Source organism: Mastacembelus armatus, chromosome 17 (genome assembly GCF_900324485.2).
Source record: "Mastacembelus armatus chromosome 17, fMasArm1.2, whole genome shotgun sequence".
Classification (NCBI taxonomy): domain Eukaryota; kingdom Metazoa; phylum Chordata; class Actinopteri; order Synbranchiformes; family Mastacembelidae; genus Mastacembelus; species Mastacembelus armatus.
Window position 1 is genome coordinate 10,116,846 of NC_046649.1, and position 23,107 is coordinate 10,139,952.

Here is a 23,107-nt window from a genome sequence, read left to right on the forward strand (position 1 = left end):
CCCAGGTCCCCGGATACTGTACCTGTCATACAGGAGAAAGATTTATATATTTTCCCCCTGGTCCCTGTGTAATAGTTATAATAAGCGTTTGGGCCTCCGAGATATCCCCTCCTGTCAACCTCCTCCGTACTAATACATATCTAATCGTGTCCTCAAGCGTTTCATCTATGAAAATCTCGGTCGTGAAGGAGAACTACAAAATAGAGTTTTGGAAACTGCTGCCTTTGGAAAGACTAACACCAATATATTGTTCATACCAGTCTGAGAGCTGCAGCCTAACTAGGCCTATGTTGATGATTAAGAGCAAAAAATGCTTAAAAAGCCACATGTGTTTATAAGAGTTGAAATAAGCCTACAATGAGATTTGAACTGTTAAAAGACCTGCGCTATAATTGAACAGTATTGAAAAGAGCACGCCCATTAAATATAATCCTACTATTCGTTTGCAGGTTTTGCCACCGACACCTGGAACAAATCTCCTTATATCATTTTCCAACACATTTCATCAAAGCCTTGATCTGACAAAGCAACATTTTCAGTGGGGATTTGGCTTCTTGTCGACGTGAATAAATTGGTGAATAAGGCATCCGTCACGGTTCATTATGGGAACGAGGGATAATTACCCCAATTAAAAGTCTTTTGTATAATTAATGGAATGAACACAGCGATAATTGGATGTTAATGGATAACACTTTTGTCTGAGTGCGCACATTAAAATCTGTTGGCCCTTGAGCGTGTGGACCTGGTGCCATTTGCAATAAACCAGCTCGTGTATGTGGTAACACTGGATCACCTATTAATAGATGTTTTTGAAGCACGTGCTCTTATATCTGATCAAAAGGTTGAGTCGTGTCTGAGATCACATGTTCAGGTGTCACAGTGTGCGCATCAGCAGCCACGTACCCTCGAAGTGGAAATGTTCTTGACTAAAACAGCTGTAGGTCCTAAAGCTCCGTCTCCTCATGACTGAAAATCACAGACACTCTGTCCTCCGTCCCGCAGGTCGCGCCCTCTCACCATGCAGCACTACGGGGTGAACGGCTACTCTCTCCACGCCATGAACTCCCTCAGCGCCATGTACAACCTGCACCAGCAGGCCGCGCAACAGGCGCAGCACGCTCCCGACTATCGGCCGTCCGTGCACGCGCTCACCCTGGCCGAGAGACTAGCTGGTAATTGAGTGCACGCTCACACACACACACACACACACACACATACACACACGGTGTTGAACAATGTCAGGTCAACATCAATATGAGGTGACATGTTGTGGTATAAATGAATGTGATTCTTCATGGCCGCATATGTTCAGTACAATAAAACCTGCCGTACGTTTTCCCTTCCAACGGCTGCGCATTTCAAGACATCATCCTGGAGGCTCGCTACGGATCTCAGCACCGCAAACAGCGCAGGAGTCGCACGGCCTTCACGGCACAGCAGCTTGAAGCTCTGGAGAAGACCTTCCAGAAGACCCACTACCCGGATGTGGTGATGAGAGAGCGGCTGGCCATGTGCACCAACCTGCCCGAGGCCCGAGTGCAGGTAGGCCTGCCCTAAAGGGACAGCGCTGTTCTGCAGACATACACATATTTGATTTGCGTAGTACTTATAGCGAATAAACTTAAACTTGTGAGGGTTTAACCTATTCATTTAAGAAAACATCTTCTTTCTTGTTGAACGTAAAGGAGTTATGTAAATCACAACAATAAAAAAGTGCAGATGTCTGCAGCATTAGTAAAAACCCAAAGCTTGAGTTTTTTAAATGAGTTAAAAAAACAATTCAAAATAAATCAAAACATGTTTTTAGTGAGCACTATGATACTTTCTACACTCAAGCTTTATCACTTACACCTGTGCAAAGTGAAGGTAAGTTATACAAATGATGCTAAAATAGTGTCGGTTAAAATGCTGTTAAAAGGTGATAACAGATTCAAGTTACTGAGAAATATAATTTGCTTTTAAACTGTGGGTTAATTCTGTTCCTACTACAGTTCTTTTCTGACTAATGCACATCTGTTCTGCATGTACTGCCTCTAACATGCCCTCTTCCTGAATTTCCCTTCTGGGAATAATAGTTTATCTCATCTCAACGTCTCCACTGTTCTGTTAGGTTTGGTTCAAGAACCGCAGGGCCAAATTCCGCAAGAAGCAGCGCAGCCTCCAGAAGGAGCAGCTTCAGAAGCAGAAGGAGGCATCTGGGGAAGGAGGAAGCGAGAAGGAGGATACCTCTACATCCACTACCGTCCTTCCTGACACGCAGATCCCTCCTTCATCCTCTTCTTCGTCTTCATCTTCTCTGGAGACAGAGGGTCCTGTGATCCATCCTGTACCGCTGGACATGGAGCTGAACGTCACATCGGCAGAACATTCAGGCAGCGAATCGGCGACGGAGGATAATGCCACAGATAAGGAGGAGGAGAGTAAATCTCAAAGAGAGGAGATGAAGTGCGAGAGAGCAACAACACCTGGGGACGTCTCTCCCTGCAAAAGGCTGAGCCCTAAGCCAGGTGAGAAAATTCTGTCTGTTCTCACAAAGAACTGAATTTATTTCTTTATCTTTCACAAATGTGGTTCACGGCATCTCACATTGGACTCAATGATGAACGATAACTGCCTTTATAATTAACTTTAATTATGTACTGACAAGAACCTAATTCCCTCGTCTCTCTCTCCAGACTCTCCCATAGCCTCTCCATCGGTGACCCCCTCCTCCACCAGCAGCGGCCTGGCCTGCAGTGGCCCTCTCTCTCAGAGCCACTCTTACTCTTCCTCTCCTCTCAGCTTGTTTCGTCTGCAGGAGCAGTTCCGCCAGCACATGGCTGCAACCAGCAATCTGGTTCACTACCCTGCTTTTGACCTCGCTGCCCCGTCTTCACTCCCCTACCTGGGAATGAATGTTAACATACCTCCTGCTCCACTGGGCTCTCTGCCCTGCCAGTCCTATTACCAGTCCCTGTCCCATCATGCCCAGCAGGTGTGGAACAGCCCGCTGCTGCAGGCGTCGGCTGCAGGTGGCCTCACAAGCCACAACAGCAAGACCACCAGCATCGAAAACCTGCGTCTGAGGGCCAAACAGCACGCTGCCTCGCTGGGACTGGACACAATGTCTAACTGAGAATCAGATCGTTTGGAGGAAACTGTAAACTGCGCCAGAGACTCAGCCCACACGTCACCCCTTCCTGCTGCATCTCTAAGGCTGTGATAGTTCTTTAGGAGCTGTATACTGACCCCTTTGTGAGTAGATGGGCACAGGACATGAAGAGATATCCAAAAATAAAACATGCCAACATACACTGGACCTACAGATTTTTAGGACAGACCACAATTCCATGGCTTGTTTGACTCCTCTTAGCTTCCGCTGCAGAAAATCCTTTGCAAAGAAAACAAGATATTGAACATTTCTACAGTAAGACACAACATATCAAGTGAATGTCCCAACTACCGGGGTGATGAAGATATTCCTGATTCATATGATGATGTTTCCAACAGACATGCAATGCTGGACTGTCTTAACATCTGAAATAATAATAGTTAAACAAACAAAAAAAGAATCACTAAAGATGATGTGAACAGCTAATGATGGATGCACTCAGTTTAAAAGGCAATGCAAATGTTTACAAGAGTAATGTGAATAAATGAGGCACTTTTAGGGGAATTAGGCTCGTTGGCCAGGAGGAAAACATATAAGCTGTGCAGAAAACAGAGCATTTCTGTCACACCATTGACATTTCAATTAAGCAGCGTGGTTATGTACATAGCATGTGCTACATAACAGCACATAAGTTAAAATACACTCAAGCCATGTCGTCCTCAATAGCATAATTAAAAGTGACTAATTTACCAGTTTAATGGCCAGTAATATGCCACTTTGTACAGAGGCTGGCTTGATAATGAGAAAATGATTTCAGTGACTAAATTCTCAAAGCTTTTAATTACATTTTGCCCTAGGCTGGGGGAGCTAGGGCAAATGCAATTATGAACATGCATAACATTCAAAGTAGCGCTTTTAAATTCAAAAGGCCTGTGCACTAAAACAGTCAACTGCTGTAAGGTAGCAACATGATTGACATCAGTCAATTATTTGATCAAGTTCAATGCAAAATGTCACGGTAAACAAATCTGGATAAATATTGTCTTGACTGATATTTTCTCAGCGGTTATTCTCGCCTTAATATTCTCTTGAGGAAACATGTTAGCACTTGATGAAGAGAATGTCTCTGATATTTTCTGTTAATGTGTTCTGGAAAATAATGTCTTCATATGAAAAAAAGCACATTATTTTAATATGTAAACTACAAAAAAGTCTATCTATTAATGTTTACTGGTAAGGTAATTGTAAAGTTCCTATTATGTTGTATCACTGAACATATCTCAGATAAACTTCCTTTAGCTGTCAGATTGTATGATTGTATTTGCAGAGCTCACTGGCAGCAGCAATCTTGAGTTGAATTAATATTTTATGTGCTCAGTTTCGATTCTAAACGAAGCAATGGAACAAACATGTATTGCTGGAAACCTGCCACCTCCTGCATTTGCAATCAATCCAGACAGAAAAAGCCTGACGTTGAAGAAAGTGAAAAAGATCTCGGTAAATAATTGACCTGCGTCCTCTGTGTACTGCTGTCTTGAATCTATTTGAGTTCTGTTGTTGCTATTATTCTAATGCTGTTCCCCCACTGTCTACGTCAAACTACTTGGTCCAGTGGTAGATAGGTTTATCATGGTGGAGGAGAGAGGGACTGGACCATCAGCAGTGTTGTTTCCTTTACTCCTCCCTAACAATGTAGACTTGAAATAGTGTTGTTGTAAAATAATCATCAAATAAAAACATTGCCTGGAGATCTTTACAATGAAGACTTCTCTCTCTTTGCTGAATATATATTAAGAAATCTCATTTATCAATACAGACAGCATGTTTTTAGGAATACAAGATGCTTGAAGAAGTTAATAAGAAAATGTTGGTTAAAATTCATTCCTTGGCCAAGGTAAACTGTAAAGTAAAAAGTAAAAGTACATAAAATCAAATCATATATTATATATTGGATGTTAATGTTATATATAGTTCGGGGGTTTCCTGTGTCAATAAATAAGAGCAACTTTGCAAAAAAACAGTAAGGTGAAGAAAAACAAAACACTGAAGGGATGGAAAAAAGGTCAAATTAAGAGGATGATAAATATATATTAGAGTCTGCAGGGAAACAAAGGGTAAGGGAGTGAAAGTGACAAAAAAAAGAACAACATAATCTGAAAAATCAGAAAAATAAAAAACTGCATGGAGACATAAGCCCTCCCCAATGAATAAGCAGGTCATTATCCTGAAGAATGACAGCCTGGGGTGGTGATTATGCTGCTATTATATCTTTAACAGCATGGTTTGTCAAAAGGCGCAGACCCCCGCCCAACCCAGCTCGCACTCAACCACGTGCAGGCCAATCGGGCATCTCTGCCACATCATCCAAAATGTGCCCTTGCTCGTCCCACAGTAAACTTTACAAGTATAGCCCCGACTGTGTTACATTGCTCTGCTCTTGCTTTAATCAACCTTTAACATATATTTCCCCCCAGTGTTTGTAAATAACACACACATGCCAGCCACACTGAGCCATTTCTCCAATTATTATGAAATAATGCTTTCCAAAAATTGGACAAAGGGTATAATGAGCTCACCAGATTAACAGTGTTAATGTGGGTGCAACACATCACCCTAAACTTGTTCTTTTATTACGCCACGTGTGTGTGTCCTCGGCCAAGGGCATCTCGATTGTATGACTGATAAGACTGTGGTGCGGATATGCAGCACATGTGAATGTCCTTGTTATCCAGGGGAGGATACACAGCTGGATTTCCTCCCATGGGGCTTGGGACAAGAGAACATAACACAATATTCTTGTTCTTTTCACACCCATCCCCCAAACACACACACACACACACACGCCCCGGGGGTTGAACGGGGATTGCTATATTGTAGTGCTGCAGGGTCAAGTGTGTTGAGCCCTTGATGCTGGATCAGGTGCTTCCATCTCTTAACACTCCCGTGTATATGGCCATATATCCACCACTAATGCTACAACCACCCATTCATAGACAGTCACTATCTCCATCTACTTTCCGCTAAGCAAGTGATCATGTATGTATTTCTGTGCGTGTACATGTATATGCAGGAGAGCATGTGGCATAAGAAAAAGCAGAAACTACAGATATGAACAAGATAATTAAAAATTATGTCTAGACTTTTTTAGTTGCGTTTAAGTTTTTTATAAATGTGACTTATGTAAATCTTGCAATGTTTCTTTTTCTTTGTGTTGTAAGACTGCAATGAAAATGAGAGGTTTACACATTCTCACATTTTGTATCTTACTCAAACTGGTTTGCTGTATCTCTTTTCTCTCTGTCTACACGTACACGTACACACACACACACTACCTCTACACACAAAAATCACAGTGTACTATTCAATCACTGCTTTTTCTCCCTCCTCTCCATGGTTGTGTTAAAGGTTTTAACCATGGCGAGAATGAAAAGTGCCAGCGTCAGAAACCTCGGCCCATTGAGGAAGTGACAAGGTCTGCCAGAATATGATCCTAATCCTGTTTCCAGCATTCTTTTAGCCCACTGGCATTTCACCGCATATTTTCTGAGCTGTCAGGCCCAGGGAAATCCCTCTAATAGTGCAGTGCCCAGATACACATCAAAGCCCTCCTGGAAACCACCAGCATGAACTCAGGGGAGAGGGATGCACAAGCACAATCAGGCTCACAGCTGCACATACACACAAAAACACTACAAACTGATTGGATGCTGCAATGCTCAAAGAAATGTAACACAAAGAGTATGCGGCACTTGAGAAACTAGACAACGGTCCTTTTACTTTTTTCCCCCGAAAGTGTTTTACCTTGTTTTTTTTTTTATATTACATTGTTAACTATTTAATAAAGCAAGACAAAAGCCAGACAGATACTTACAAAGACAGAGAAACGAAGAAAAAGAGCAGACGCAGACAACAGGTGGCTAAACGGTGCATCCTGGGCCACACTCCTTTAGTTCCACTTCATCTTCCATTTTCCTCTTGTCCTTTTTTTCTTAATCACTCTGACTGCCAGCTCACCCCTCCCTGGGTAATCTTCTTGGAGAGAAGAAAACCCCCATTCTCTCTTCGCTTAATCTGGCTGCAGCCTAAACGTATGGTTGGATTTCCAGCGCAGGCCGCACTGAACAGAGCAGGAGTGATCACAGCCAGTTCACGGGGTAGCAGCATTTAGATCACACATTCAAAAAAAAATGTCTGGTTTGAAACCATTTCGAGGAAAGTCTTTAGTTCTGAGGGGAATCAAAACCAGAATATATCTGACATGGTCTATCAAGGCTTATGAAATACAACACACTGTTAAAAACCTGAACCAGTGGATTGTAGCCTGTTGGTTTGTGATACAGGGAGTAGCATAGTGTCATGTTTCAGATGTTTATGAATTGCTTGCAGTTTCACTAAAAAGTGAGTCCCCTTTTCACAAACAAAACCAAAGATAAAAGACCAAAAACAGAATAACAAAAAGCTTTCCTGTGTTTTAAATCCTCCTATCACTTCTCAGATTTATGGCCCCAACGCCAGTAAACTACAGGGCTGAGCTGTCAGCCAAGCAGGTAAACTAGCTTCTGTTATATGTAAGAGAAGATAACTCACGGTGGCTATTTTACTGATGAATGAATCATTTTACTTTTAAAACTTCAAGCACAACTAGGCTTGTAATGCTTCATCACATAGTAAGACTCAATAAAGGATTTCTATTTGTAGTAGAGTACTTGTATTTTAAATAATTTTAAAAATATCTGAATATTTCCATCACTATATCATGTAAAAATACCAAAGAGAAAGCCTAGTGCTTGATTTGCAGGTTTAAAACAACTTAAGATGCTTAAGAGTTTGTTATCTCATAAATATATATATGTATATGTATATATGAAAAGTCCAAGTAAAGACCTGGTAAATCTAGAACTCATTCATAAAATAACTAGCAAAGAAAAAAAGAACTGAAGAGAATCAAAAAAAAAAAAAAAAAACACAGATGGCATTTTCTACCCGCCTGTGTGTGAGAAAAGCAGAGCATCCTGCTGGGCTCAGTCTACACAGCGCATCTGCAACAAAGACCCCCACTGGTGAAATCCACTCTCCCACCTCCAATTGGGACACAACATCTGATCTTCACCTCTGGGCTGGAAAAAAAAAACACCATTGGAGGAAGAGCAGCATCTGCTTTAAATACACAGGCTAATGTTAAAACACCTTTTAGGTCCAAAAATGAAGACACCTGAATATTCACCTGGAACCACTGAAGACACAAATCTGATCCACTTTAGCAGCAGCACGTTATCAGCCGATTTGCTGTGACTCCTGTAATACATGGTCCTTTCAAGGGGTTTGAGTTTGAGTCACGTCCCTTTCTGTTTGAACATATGGAATAATAGGTACAACTGCATTCATTTCAAAGCCTCTGTTGTATGAGTTAAAGACGTGAGACTATTACAGCGTTTTGCATCTTTATTGACAAAAATGCAACATTTAAATTGTATCTGAAAACACAACAGAAGCATGGTTGTGTAGTTAAATCCATAATATTCATCTTTTTAATACACAGCATATGTCTCTCTAACACAGGCTTACACACTGGGACACAAATGCACAGCGCTTCATTGGCTAATTCAATAATAAAGCAGGCAGCCAGTCGAGTCTATAGATAGAAGAGAGAGTAACTCATCTCTAACAGTCTGCCGTCTCCTGAGTGTTAAAACATGTAAATTTATGTAAGGGCCCATAGGAAACACATATTTACAATACGTTTAGGTAATCACAAGATGTGCGAATAGGCATTCAAGGCCCTGAAGACGAAAGCAGTCAATACAAAAATAGTTTTTATGTGTCATTAATTCCCTTTGCATTCCCCGATACATCCCCCTTTTACCGCAGTAATACAGTAATCACTCACAATCGCACAGAAAATTATCTGCAGTCATCTGTGGAATAAAAAAGCAGAGGGGCAAAACAGGGCGAGACGTCCCATTTTAGCTCTCTGCTGCCTCTTTAATGTTCATCTGGGAGCCGCATGGCTGCCGTCCATCCCTGTATGGGGATGGGAGTCGGCTCCTGCGCTTGAAGCAGCTTAATGACAGTGGGTTGTGGATGGTGGACTCGTTAGACAGACACACACACACCTTTTTCATGCTACATTGCCTGGCCAGGACAACATCAAGGGTCATCGGCGCTATGATGGAAAAAGAAGCACCTCTCTGCTCACATTAGGCTGTGATAAGAGGAAATGTTTCACCTCGTAGTGATGCCAGTGCAAAACAGAGTCAATCCAGCTGTAATAATAAAGTTGCGCAGATTTAGATGTGAGAAACCAAATGGTCAAATAAGTCATTATCTGCATGTTCATTATGCCCTGCTTCCACATAGCCACGTGTCACCTTATCAGGCAAAACCATTTTCATTGCAGAGTTAATGAGAGCAGATAATTCTGCTGAAAATTTGTGGTGTAGTAAAGTGATTCCCCAACACTGAAATATGCATCTCTATGCATCTGAAATGGTTCAGGAGGACATACTGGAGTTCTGTAACCTTCACAGACATATACTTCATCCTCTAGTGGGCAAAAACTATACAGGATACCTTTAGTCTTTATCTGTTGTTGCCTCCTACAGGTCAAAAATAAAACTGCGTGTAAAATACACACCGTAGAGCTGGTCTGAGAACCGGATGTCAGTGTCCAACAAAACATATCAGCCCCTTTCAGTAATCCCAAAAATGGGGTTTGATGATCCTGTTGAATTAAAAGAGTCCAAAAGTCTCCATAACAAACTGCAGTTCAGTGCTGTCCAGTAGGTCCACAGTTAAGATACAGACACAAGCTTCCAGGCAAACCTGTTCATCAGTCCAAAGTCTATGTGAGCCTCTTTAGCTTGCACATGTAGATGGGCCCAAAGTTAGCGGCTAAATGAGGAATGACCATCTCGCCCAGGTGGAGGCTAGGCGCGAAGTGAAAGGTTTTCTTAAACATGTGAGTGAGGGGTCGTAGATCAACAACCTAAATGTAGATTTAATCAGGAAGGGGACACACACACAAAAAAGGGTCTAAATTTATTATTATTATTATTATGTAATTTGTTTCACATAATCAGAAGATCAGAACCCTAATCATCAACCGGATCTCTGTTTTCTGCAAAATATAGCATGTGTTGAGGATCATGTGTATCTGACTGACCTCTAGACGGATGCCATGATTCTCCCGAGACAAGCAGATGGCCTGTTCCACCACACTCTGGTTCTGGATTTGAGACAGCGTGCAAGTAGAGTACATAATCTCACCGCCTGGACATGCTGCTTCAATTCCCGCCCTGCAGGATAGGGAGAGTTAGTTCAATTTATATATTTAAAAAAAAAAAAGATATTCACTTGTAATTTTAAAGTTGAGTCTGTATTAAATACAGCTGATAACACCATTCACACTATCTGTAGCTTTCCATCAGAACTTACAGCAGCAGCTCCAGCTGTAGCTGTGGCAGCCTCCGTCTCTCTCCGATCCTGCTTTTACTGAATATATTGTTATCGTCCTCCATGAGTGAATGTCGGTCTGTGGTGCAGGGGACATCAATAAGGACCTGAATGTGGAAAAGAAAGAAGGAAGTGGACAAAGAGGTATATGGATACGCATGTGATTAACTGCCATTATCGATCAGTCATTTTTCTTAAGAGAATAAACGTGATTATGTGCCTACTCTGTCAAAACTATTCCTTTCGATTTCACCCCATTTGGTGCCATCAAAGGACGTGATGCGAAGGTTCCCGTCTGTCAAAAACTGCTTTGGAACGTAGCTGTGGAGGACCTTTCTCAGCCGCGATGTCCGAGACACAGAAGCATCATTTACACACAAAAATCCTTAGACCGAAACACAAAGGGTGAATGGTTAGCAACAACTGCCTGACAGACAGAGAACAGACAAGAAAGTTTTTGGCATGGGCTTAGTGAGGGAAATCAGAAAGATGTTCACTTACTGATAGCCTGGGTCTGAAGTAAAGCCAGGGTTTTGCCTCCCGGAGCAGCACAGAGGTCAAGCACACTGTGACCTTCTTGAACATCCAGTGCCAGGCAAGGCAGCACAGACGCTGCATCCATCAGATAATAACCCAACAATCCGTGCATGTCTGGTCTTGAGAGAGAGTCATAACCTAGTCACAGACTTGTTAAAGACTTTAACCACTGAAGTAAACATTTTGACTCATAGAGGCAGCTGATACACATATAAAAGCATTTTTGATTTGGAATTTTTGTCCACACAACAACAAGCTCACCTGGCAGGTTTGAATCTTGTGATATCACCTCTTGGAAACACTACACACTTGATATTGAGACTAAGCGGCAGGGGAGATTGCTGTTTAGCACCAACATCAGATTCCCTCACAGCAACACAGCTGGATTCCTCCTGCAAGCATGGCTGAGCTGCAGAAGAGGTGAAGACTGTCACAGTCTGTCTTTTTAATAACTGAAGTTCAATCTTAAGCCTCTCAAAGAAGACTAACATTTATGTTTGCAGTGAATAAAAAGTGACACAAAATTCAAACTAAGCAAACATATTGTGGTTTAGCTCATTGAGTGAATTATATGAAATGCTTAGAGTCAAACTAAAAAGTGAAATGAGAGGATCAGGGCGAATTAAAAAAGAAATTGTGGTTAATACAGAGAGAATGCTACAATTACATTCACTCACTTTGACTTAAAAGTGAGATGAAAAGTGACCTTCTGTTATTCAGGAATATTCAATGCCACGATGGAAATCTGTCTGTTGCTGTTGTTACAGACAATAACTCTGTGCCCTAATTATCAAAAGCTGAACTTACACTGCTTTCTCTGCCAGACTAAACAAATAAACCAACACTGGACTCTATACCGAGGACACATACCCTCTTTATCTGCACTGCTGACGAAGTCTCGGCATCCCTGGACCTCGAGGTCCGCCTGAACATCGTGGTGCGAGAAATTGTTGAGGAGGGCTCCGTATTTTCTCTCTGAGAGCAGGGCGACTCGGACCGATGGCCAGAGCTGGCCCAGCTCAGCACTGTAGGCGGTATCAAAGTGCTGCAGGGCCAGGGTGGTAGGGGGGTACTTGGGGCGGGTAGCAGCCTGTCCACAAAGCACCAGACTCAGACACTGATTTTAAATGTTAGCCTTCCTCAATTAACACACATTTTAACTATAAGACCACAGCTTTACATTTATAAACCAAAACATCCAAAAGGTGATACGATTTGTTGTGATGTGACAGTGTTAGCCGCCATGTGCAGCCATTTTTCACAGCTCCAATACGCATTAAGTTGTGCTCCACGTCTCTGTGTGTCGCTTACCCATTTCTCCTTTACTCGGCTCCGTCTGGGCGTTAAACTCCTTAAATCTCTAACTTTTCTCAGCACAAACCTCGCGTCCGTCAGCAGCGCCATCACGCTGTGCAACACCTTTTAGGTCCGTCTTCGCCTTAACACACAAAACAAATGTTCCGTAAGAGGCAACCGATTCGAAAGGGCGGGCCCGACACAAAAGCGGGGTACATAATTGGACCAGAGCCACGTCAATCATCATTGTCACCAATGAGAAACCGCATCCGGTTATACGTCCTGTCGTTTCCTGCGTGTGACCGACCTCGCGTCCTCAACAAGAAGAACCTGAACCTGTACTGAAGTCCTCTGTTGGTACCGAGGTTTTAGAGTTGGCATCATGGTTTTCGAGAGGAAAATGCTGACACACGGTAACCCCGAGGAAGAGGTAATTAAATAATGATATGTGGGAATTTATGGTCGCTTTATACATGTGTGCTGAGTTTATAGCCTTAGCCGTCTAGCCTTAGCCATGCTAAGACGTCTAAATATACAACATGCCCTTCATTTGATTATTAGCGTCAGTATTAAAGGTGGATTGCAGACATTGTGACATATATTGTAACATTAAGGTCGTGTTTGTGATAGTTGACAGAGAGGTTAATTTAGCCGAGTCAACCTGTAACAGCTATTTTTTAAATAAATGGGTACTAACTAAATTTTTCTGTTTCTTGTATACAGTGAAATTTCTGTATAAAAAGTAAATATAAGAGCTGTTGGACAATCTGAATTTCCCCCATGGAGGATGAATCTATCTATCTATCTCAGATTTAAAACGTGTTGCATTGTGATTGTAATGTTTCCAGGGTTAATTATGATCATAAATACATTCTTCATAAAGTTTAATTATTAGACCTGTTTGTTTTTGTTCTTACTGATCAGGAGGAAGAAGCACCTGCTGAAGAGGAGGAAGAGGAGGAGGACATGGTGGTAAGTTTATTCTTTATCTGCCATCATTGTTAAATAAATGTACTCACTAAAATCATATTGTAATTCTGTTAATGCAAAGTTGCTTAAAGCATCTGCACATATTTATGAAGTTTTGGTATTGTAAAAAGAAAAAAAAAATGTAAAAACTGAATTTCTTTTTTGTCCATCTCAGGATCCTCTGGAAGCGATACGAGCGAAGTGTGAGGAGACCGAACATTGTGTGCATTACAAGGAGCGTCTGGAAGTTTGTGAAGCCCGTGTCAGCTCCAGGTCCAACACTTTGGAGGAATGCACAGAAGAACTCTTTGACTTCTTGCATGCTCGGGACCATTGTGTAAGTGTGTGAGACGCAAATAACTGGAATACAACATGCCTTTCTTTTTATTGTTAACATATGAAAGACCAGGCTGCATGTTGACTTGATTTAAGCCTTTTGTCTGTCAGTCATACAGCTAATTTTGTTCTCCTTTCTTTTTATAGGTAGCAAAAAATCTGTTCCACAATGTGAAATGACCTGGCTGCCCTGTTCTTGGATCAGGACAGCTTGATGCCTGTTGCTCTTGTGTAATAATACAAATCGTGTGTTTTTCTTGGATTCCTGGACTAAATACACACCACACTTTCTGTATACAGTACATACTTATAGAGAGGATGGCTGCATCCAGGATGTGCAAAGGACTCATACTGTAAATCATAATGTGGTTATATGGAAAAGCAAGTATGCTGCTCCAGTAATGGAGGGTTGGCCATAGACTGATTGTTCCAAATAGAAAATAAAGGTTTTCTTTAGTTTCCAATTTGTCTGAGTTGCTCCTTTTTTCATATACCAGAGTCACCTGTGGTAAAGAAGTGAATATGAGTATGGTTTACTAAGTGTTGCTGTGTTTCCATGCCTTTAAATTAAACACAGTTGGGGAAATTTCTATTGCAGTAGTAATTGTATTACCTACCTATTATGGTAATTACAATACTCAAACCCTGTAAGTCTCATAGATTTTTAGCTCTTCAGCGCTTCATATTTATTAGACATGAAAACTAGTAATTATGACTTAAGTTTTACTATGAAGTTAATATAGTTGGACAACTTTAGTGATCCTGGCAGGGAAATTCAAGGGTCAACAGTGGTAATAATTGTAATAATTAAAATATGTGCAAGTAAGCAAGAATAATTCAGTCAGTCAGAAGTCAGCATCACATGTCTGTTTAAACATGAATATAGAGTCAAAGACATTTGTAGCTCCTTCACTGCATGGGTATAGCAGCCTGTTTCTGAAGGTGCTCAGAGCACTAAGGCTGCCCTGTCTGAGGTGGGAGAGCAGCCTAGAACAGAATTATCTTTTTTTTCCAAATCAGTTTGTTTAGTTTCTTTGTCTGCTGTTGTGATACCACTTCATAAAAAACAGCTGATGGTACTACACAGTGATAAAAGATAATACATAGGGAGAAACAAGTACTGTTTGGCCATTTTAAAGTATCAAGAAAGGTTCAAGCCAAGAATCATCATAGGTGATAACATTTATTCACACAATCTAAATATTATTAAAGCCACAAAGAGGTGTATGCACATCCCTACACCACACCAAGTGCATGGGCAAAAGGACACTCATACTTAATGACAACTAAAGGCAGGAGTCTTTCACTCCCAAGTATATTCAGTCAAGTATAGTCTGCCCAAAATTCTAGGGTAACTCAAATTTTATTTGAATACATGCAAACTATTATGTTAAATAAATAAAAAAAAAATCTGCTCTTAAAAACAAAAATTACAGTAAAAACCACATGGTGGCAGTGTAACTTCAATGCTGTCAGTTACGAGAGGAACGTTGAGGTAGATTGACAGTATAAATGTCTGTGCTTGCAGTCATTAAAGAAAACCATATCAGCACCAGAGGAAAAACAGAGTATTAATGCACATAGTGCAAAACATTACAGATTGATTCTCCTAATCACCAAGAGGTTTGTTTGTTGCTGTTGTCTACAAAATCATCCATGGAGGCCTGGAGACAGCAGAGGAGATAGAGGACTTTATGTTAAAATGGAATCATTTGTTATGTTTTTTAATACTGCAGCTCTCTCATTTAATATGACTACTATAAAATTAAATATGGGTTATGTCTCAGTTGTGTTTTAATAGCGTCATATGCCGATTCTCCAGTAATATTCAGACTCTGGTTACAAAGTTATTTATTTACATAAATATAGTAAAACTTAATGAAACATTGAACAAGAACTGTCTGAACGTTATAAAAGCAGCATTAATAAGTCAATAGAAGCTCTACACTCACCTGCATGAGCAGCTTCTCCTTCCTCAGTTTCCTGTAGAAGAGGAGAACATCTGGATCCGCCCGCACCACATGGGGGTCAAAGTCCATGACCCTCAGACCTTCTAGGCTTCGAGCCCGAGACAAGGCCACATAAGCCTGGCCGCTCTCAAACACACGTGCCAGCGATATCTCCACACAGTCCAGGGTCATTCCCTACAATAAAAGACAAAACATGAATGAACCCATATGCCGGAATACAGTTTTTACAAACATGAATTTATTTGGCTGTTGTAGTACAAGCTGCCTCCTACATTGCTTGATAAATATTCCAGTATTTGATGTAACAAAAACACACAACAGAAACCCCTGTGGCATTAGTATACAAAAAAGTACTTTAGCACCAATGTCCTGCAGGTAGCCCTTTACGGTGTTTAAGAATTAAAAACCTACATCAAACACAAAACCAAACTGAAGGGTCATTTTCTTACAATGACAGAAAAAAAAAAAACATTTGATGAAATTTGAGGAGAAATTACAGCTCATTTATTTAAAAGAGTCACAGCCTCATGGGCAATATCTCGACCCTGGTATTATACTACTGGTATTCTCCTGTATATAATTCTTTTCTGCTGGAGGGATGAATCCAAAGGGTTCCCTTTTGTCTGTCCCAACACTTCAACTCCTTTACTGTAGATAAACACTGGTCATGACCAATGACCTCAATTATCCAGAGCTCCCATTTTTTACTCTCTAATTCTGAGGTCAAGACATAGGAGTCTGCTGTGAGAGCAGAGTTGGATCATCTTGCGGCACAGCTGACTGGTGATGGCACAGTTACAGTTGTGTAACAGTGTGTAACATTTGTGCTGGCTTATTGTCTGACCAGGCCTCTATGCTAATTTTCTCACACAACATTGGGTGGTTGGGCGGTTAGTGCGAATCAATATTGACTGTTGTTCACATTGGTGACATCTTAACCTGAAGCTGTCTACAGAGCCATCTTTCACCTCCATGAGGCACTATGAGAAGAAGGTTATAAAACACAGGCCTAGAGCCAAACTAACATCACTGACAACTGATATTCTTGTGTGTTGAATTTATGGTTTACAAAACACAAACATATTTGCACTGAGGTAACAGGTGAAAAAAGGCTACAAGGAAGAATACGATGTCACACGAAGCTGAAACAATTGTAAGTGTGGTTACTGCTGCTGTGCCACATGCATGAACTGTGCACAAACACAAATCAATCACACACACACACACACACACGTATTGATCTTACTGCTGTTTTGCATTTCTTTTGGTCAGCATGAGAACTGAGCTTAATCTCACTCTAAGACACACAATGAATGAGAGAGCCTGGTCATCCATCACAATAAACAGGAGAACTGGGAAAAAGTGGGGGTATAAATAGTACACACTGAACAGGAACTCCTTTAAAAATAAACTAAAGCTGAGTCGAGGATCCACAGCCCAAACTGGTTCTATAAAGCAGACAATGGAAAAGTGACATAATAAGGTGTTTTATCAGTCAGTGTATACACAAGGTATGACACAGTGCAGTGAATGTCAGAGTTCAATCATCAGCCTAAGATATCAGCTATTTTTGTGTCTGCAAAGTGTCTACACACTTTCAAATACAAGACAGCACTCCAATAAAACAACGTATACATGACTTCTTTCATGGTCAAAAAACGTAATTTCGTTGATTTCTTTGTTTTTCAATCAAGTGAGCCAATCCTCCAACAGAAACCCAGACAAAATTTTGGTGTCTCATGGCAACAGTGGGATGACTTCCTCAAAGAGGAAATAAGGTTTTCATAGTGATATTTGTGGGCAGTTTGTAGCCAACACATGTGTAGCTGTGATTGAACTTGTGCTCACCTGGCTCTTGTGGATGGAAATAGCCCAGGCCAATTTGACTGGCAGCTGCTGCCTACTCAGGTGGATCCCACCACTGGACTTAAACACCCAGCGCTCCGGCTTCAGCACCTCTGTGACCCCGCACAAGAAACGTACACGTGGGAGTCCTGAGGAAACAGGGAGCAAGTCAGTAAATGGAAAATTACTGCCACTGTAATTTGTGAAAAGACAACCCATGGCATTTTCAGTCATGTAATTTGCCATTTTGTTTCTGCCTGTTTGTTGAGAGTTAAGTAGAAAATAAGTACGACTCATGTCTGTGTACTGAATATGACGTTTATGCCTGGACTGTTAGTCTATATTAGTCTAAAGACCAGAAACTGCCATAAACAGCTCGCCTGGCTCTTTCATATCGTAACAAAATTCTACCACCTGCCAAAAGGAGCAGCCCCCACCAGAATTTAATATGTTTAACAATTAAATCAATAAACACTGACCGTGGTTTCCAGACTCAAAAGACACCACAACGCCTCTCGCTCCATTCACTAAACCTCGAGCAACATCCAGGTTTTTTGTAAGCATGACCTTAAAAGTACAAGCAAAACCAAAAATTTCACAGCATGTTTTCACTCAAACCCAATGCAGAGCTGGACATGGATCTAAACTGCAATACAGCATGTCAAACTACAAATTCTGTTATACCTGAGCTCCCACTTTGAGCTGGATCAGTCTGCTGACGGGGCTGTGACCATCTATAGTCTTCACTAGGGCTGGGTCACTGTCGAGAGCCTCAAAAACACGCATTGAACCTAAGGAACAGGGATTCATTAAATAGCTGGGTATTCATAAGGCAAGCAGTTTCACATGCAGTACAAAAATATGAGAGAGAAAGGACAAGAACCTAAAGATGATATCTGACTCTGAAGCCCCAAATAAGAAAATGTTAAGAAAAAAAAAAAAAAGTTTGGCCTAATTTCCAAAAACTTTTATGCTGCTGTCACACACACAATTCCCCCAGTTTTCTGACACCACTAGGATAATTAAAACAAAACCAGGAAGTATCAGAAGGTGGAAAACAAGTGGTTCCCAACTAAAATCCAACAGAATCCTGACCTGGCAGCTGCTGGAGTTTGTTCTCGTTTGTGAGCTCCACGTCGTCTTTGTGCGTGCACAGCCTGGTCGCTAGAATTCCATCCCTCTCTATGCGATTGTAGGCGCTTTCCATCAGCTTGGCAGTCATTTGCTCGGTCACCCTGAATGGTGTGAAGAAGTCTTTTTACAGCAGAGCCAAATGTTTTGCAAAACAAGAAGGGCATTGACTGCAATAGTAACTGGATTTATGTAACAGCCATAATTACAGTACAGCAGTAGAAAAACACCATACAGCTCTCATTATTTTACCTGCCCAGCCTCACTGCCTGCAGGAGGGAGATGAAGGTCTGGTCCGTTTGCCTTTTCACTTCCATTAGCTCCATGTTGACCTGAATGACCTTGCGCCAACTCCGGGCCTGAAGGTTGACAAAGCCAAAATTGTCTGTTTCCAATAACATTCATTAGTGCTTTTCAGCAGAAAGGTCAGGAGAACAACATAAACCAATTAAATGACTTGTGCTCAGATTAACCTATAACCAAAATACAATGAAATACCAGGCAAACAGGAACACATTTACTGTCCCAATAAAGTTACATAAATACAGGGCAGAAAATATTCATCTCCAATTACTAACTATACCTCAAAATATAACCTAGAGATGAATAAGTCGCTATCTGATACTTTCATTAATAACTTTTAAAAAAAAAAAGGATTTATTTCAGGACAGTTGTACTGAGCTTAACACCTGCCAGATTTTCTGGCATTTCACCATAAATGAATCCATCTGTCTAAATAACCCATCAGCTTACTGACACACAAAATTACAAAAACAAACAATCCAGGATCCATGGAATTCTGACCTGGAAGCAGAAGCTGGCTTTTTCTTTTCCTTTAGACACAGGAGGGAGCTGGAGGAAGTCGCCACATACGATCAGCTGGATACCGCCAAACGGCTCAGTAGACCTCCTCACCGACCTGTAAGAGTGCAGCGAGAAGGTGGATGTCTCTAAAGATTAATATGTATTTTTGTGATAGTAATGTAGTTCTGCAACTAATAATTGTTTTCTTTGTTTGATTTTTTCTGACTTTTGTCTCAATTAATAATGTATCTTGGTACAGTAAAATAAAATAGTGAAACCTGAGCTGTCTGTCACTGTTTTCTAAAGCTAAAGGTGATCTATTCAAATTACTTTCCTGATGGTGTAAAGTGTAAAAATATACAATTTACTACCACATAAGTTCTGTACTTAGAATTACTTGTAATCTTAAACATGACATATAATCACGTCAAATAATTTAAAAAAAAATGATGAAGATGTTTCATGTGATCTATGATCTGTGAGTTCTCCTCTTCTGCAAATCTCAGTTTAGATTCAGATCTTCACATATCCATCTACCTGCAGGTATAATCAACTTTAAGACACACAGGGATAAAGTAAACACAAGTGTATGTAACATATGACATCACATAGTATGAAAGTGATTTGATTTGATTTTCCACATTGATGGTGAACTTGGCAGTGATGTTCGGTTCTGAATCTAATCGCACCTGGCCACCGACTCGAGCTTGTCAAAGAACTGAGCCTCCACCATGGAGATCTCATCGATGATGAGGTGTCGACAACTGGTCCAGTGCTGCAGGACCCCAGGCCTCTGAGCCAGCTCAATGCACTGCTCCAGTGGGGCAGAGCCCGAGCCAATACCTGGAAAGAGCACGGGTACATAAAACGGAAAGACAGGTGGTCAGATGGGACACAAATGAATAACACTTATTCACAACTAAATTCAAGGTCTGTACTGTATATTGAGATTTAATTTAACATCATACATTAATATGGAAAGGCAACCAACACCACCTCCTGTATTATATTAAAGATTCATATTCTGAAATACGTCAATGGCTGCAGCTCTGCTTTGAAAAAAGGAGCCACAAAAGAAGAAATAGATACTTTTATATTTTGAAGTATCAGAAGACACACATAAGAGCTGAAACATGAAACAAACACAACATACAAGTAATATGAAACTGTTGCTTTGGCTCTGAGGAAGTCTGATGGAAATTTCCTTGATTATTTTTGACATATAAAACTAAATGATTAATTGAAAAATCAACTGTTAAGGTTTCTGCAACATCCGTTTCTTTATCGGGGCAGAAAATATATTTTTGTGTGTCTGCTTTAGCAGAGTGATCAATGATTTAGATCATCTAAGACATAACTAATTATGTGCTTTGTGTAAACATAAACTTGTACAAACTCAATAACTGACCAGCAAAGCTGTGTAACGTTGTTCCTCCGATGTGACATGCGGCCACTCCTGTGCTGGCTGTGGCAAAGGTGCTCTTTGGAGGAAGCGATCCTATGATTCTCTTCAGCAAAAAGGACTTTCCTGTGCCTGAAAGACACAAGGTCAAATGAACTTTAACACAAAAACAAACTGTGTTGTGGCAGAGGTATAACACCAGGAAAAAAAGATCATGAAAAGAGATTTAGAACAGGCTGTCTCAAGGAAATGAGAAGCGTGTTGCCGAATCAAATGATTAAGCAAAACGTACCACATATGACTTATTATGTGTTTTACTTCTTATTAGAAACTTGTTATGAAAACGTGTCTTCACTGATTGTCACACACATACCTGCACTCCCAGTGAAGAAGACGTTCTTGCCACTCAGCACTGCACTGAGGACAGCAGCCTGTTCTCTATTCAGCTTACGTGATGGCAGAGACAGGATGGGCTTCTTGCTGGGGTTGGCCTTCACCTGAGACAACGAACAAAGCAGGTCAGACCTCATTTTGTAAGTGCACCACATATACTCTGGACAAATAACATTAGAAGTTGACACATGAAGTGACTTGAATTAATAAATTCAGATCTTCTCTGTGTGCACAACTCACTGGGCTGAAGTTACTGTCACTCCTTGACCTTTTGACCTGCTGTCCTGTTCTTGCCGCAGTCATTTTATTGGTGCGATCTGCCAGCACTTTAGGTGCTACTTTACTTCTCAGCTCATTGACTTTCTCGATGTCTTTTTGCTGCAGGGGACTGATGGCCTCGAAGCTGCGGGGCAGCCCGGCTTTGAGCTTCTCCCTGTCGCTCAGAGGCTTGCTGCTCTGCCGGGCCTGGTGCTTGATGCTCAGGGTTTTGAGGAAGAGGCTCAGCTGGTCAGGGGGACAGTTGGAGACGAGCACCTGGATGTTTTCAGGGACTAGTTTGACGGTGCACTTCCCATCTCTGGCGAACTTTGTAAAAAGCTTAAAGTCTTTCAGAGGGAAACTTTGCGGGACTTTCCCGTCGTGGACGCGGAGGATGATCTCCTGGAACTCGTTGCGGCCAAGAATCACAGAGGCTTTGCGGATGTGCTGCCTCCGGGTGGCCTGCCCGGCAGAGTTTAGCTGCTCCACCGTCACACAGCACTGCAGCTGAGCACCATCCTCTGCTGATAACATTGCAGCAACTCTCCGCTGGAAACAACACTTGGTATCAGCTTTGTTTCATCAGACTGAACTCAGACACGGACCTCACCAGTTCATTCAATCAACATCGTGATCTCCTAAGATTATAGCGTAACAATTTCATTTGACACTATGATAGAAAAATGTTCGCTCCGACTCTCACCTTTGTTTTTAAATAAATTATGTCCCACTCGTTGTATTTCTGCTCCCCTCTGTGCAGCTGCCTCTGGACGCCAAACAACTGATTTTCAAATTTTCGGGGCGTGAAATCAGCCAATAGCAGTTCGCCTCTCATGGCCAATCAGAGGGAGGAGGTTTAACGCATTAGCCAATGACAGCCGAGAAGTGACGCCCCTAAACCAATCGGCTGGAATATGACAGGTGACGTCATATTTGGGAGAAAAACACATGGCTATCCGGAAACGGCACCAGACCTTTCACAACGAAGGTGCTATTCTAACTTTAAGTTGGACAAATATAAATGCTGACTTTATTACAGATGACTGTGAATCATGCTTTGTAGTTACTTCTCCTTTTGGTGTCATCAACTATTGACTGTGACATTAAATGTTTATACCAGCTCAGACTGTAAACGTTGCACTGATATTATTCCAGCCTGTGGAGGTGTGCAGTGTAAAGTCAGCACACAACCAAAGGATATATGCTACATAGGCTACATAGGCCTTAGTGTGGCTACTGTTTAGTGAGCAGCTGCTTGGTCTATAAACATGGTGTCTCAAATTATTGATACAACTTACTTATTAAAATTATATTAAAACAGCCTATAATAATAAACCATAATTTGTTGATTATATTTTCTATTATGAAACTGAAACTGTGACTGAAATGATCAGATGTAGTAAAAAGTTCCTCTGAAATGTAGTTAAGTAGAAAGAGTATCATAAAATGGAAATCTCACAATTACACTTGGAAATAGTGCAGTACATGAGTAAATGATTTAGGACCTTTCCACCACTGAAAACAAGCCAACTCTGGGATCAGCATGGTCATTATGATGGAGGCTGAGATCCTTACAGAGACACTGACCATTACCTGGGCTGTACTCTGAAAACCAAGAGGTGA

At 41.2% G+C, this 23,107-nt stretch overlaps 4 protein-coding genes across 5 annotated transcripts; 2 read left to right on the forward strand and 2 right to left on the reverse strand.

Moving 5' to 3' along the window:
* Window positions 1-1,018: 1,018 nt before the first annotated feature.
* On the forward strand, window positions 1,019-3,115 carry dmbx1a (diencephalon/mesencephalon homeobox 1a). 2 transcript variants are annotated; one of them, XM_026314222.1, is made up of 4 exons: window positions 1,019-1,172; window positions 1,364-1,542; window positions 2,111-2,507; window positions 2,676-3,115. In XM_026314222.1, exons 1-4 carry the CDS (start codon window positions 1,019-1,021, stop codon window positions 3,113-3,115), a joined length of 1,170 nt encoding a protein of 389 aa, XP_026170007.1. The 2 variants fall into 2 exon arrangements, with proteins under 2 accessions (XP_026170007.1, XP_026170006.1); XM_026314221.1 differs by having other exon boundaries at window positions 1,019-1,170; window positions 1,347-1,542.
* Window positions 3,116-8,520: 5,405 nt separating this feature from the next.
* Window positions 8,521-12,521, reverse strand: nsun4 (NOP2/Sun RNA methyltransferase 4). The gene is made up of 8 exons (XM_026314329.1): window positions 12,392-12,521; window positions 11,951-12,170; window positions 11,342-11,489; window positions 11,045-11,199; window positions 10,768-10,928; window positions 10,526-10,650; window positions 10,254-10,386; window positions 8,521-10,076 (listed from the first exon to the last, which is right to left on the reverse strand). The coding sequence occupies exons 1-8, from the start codon at window positions 12,482-12,484 to the stop codon at window positions 9,933-9,935; spliced, it is 1,179 nt and encodes a 392-aa protein (XP_026170114.1). The 5' UTR covers window positions 12,485-12,521; the 3' UTR covers window positions 8,521-9,932.
* Window positions 12,522-12,650: 129 nt separating this feature from the next.
* On the forward strand, window positions 12,651-14,145 carry LOC113134809 (cytochrome b-c1 complex subunit 6, mitochondrial-like). Its single transcript, XM_026314331.1, has 4 exons — window positions 12,651-12,806; window positions 13,301-13,348; window positions 13,521-13,682; window positions 13,829-14,145. The coding sequence occupies exons 1-4, from the start codon at window positions 12,759-12,761 to the stop codon at window positions 13,859-13,861; spliced, it is 291 nt and encodes a 96-aa protein (XP_026170116.1). The 5' UTR covers window positions 12,651-12,758; the 3' UTR covers window positions 13,862-14,145.
* A 907-nt stretch (window positions 14,146-15,052) lies between these two features.
* On the reverse strand, window positions 15,053-22,260 carry pif1 (PIF1 5'-to-3' DNA helicase homolog (S. cerevisiae)). The gene is made up of 13 exons (XM_026314328.1): window positions 22,188-22,260; window positions 21,467-22,033; window positions 21,207-21,330; window positions 20,840-20,965; window positions 20,121-20,274; window positions 19,432-19,546; window positions 18,880-18,986; window positions 18,592-18,731; window positions 18,181-18,287; window positions 17,976-18,063; window positions 17,500-17,645; window positions 15,634-15,825; window positions 15,053-15,345 (listed from the first exon to the last, which is right to left on the reverse strand). Exons 2-13 carry the CDS (start codon window positions 22,016-22,018, stop codon window positions 15,295-15,297), a joined length of 1,902 nt encoding a protein of 633 aa, XP_026170113.1. The 5' UTR covers window positions 22,019-22,033; window positions 22,188-22,260; the 3' UTR covers window positions 15,053-15,294.
* Between the last annotated feature and the right edge of the window lie 847 nt (window positions 22,261-23,107).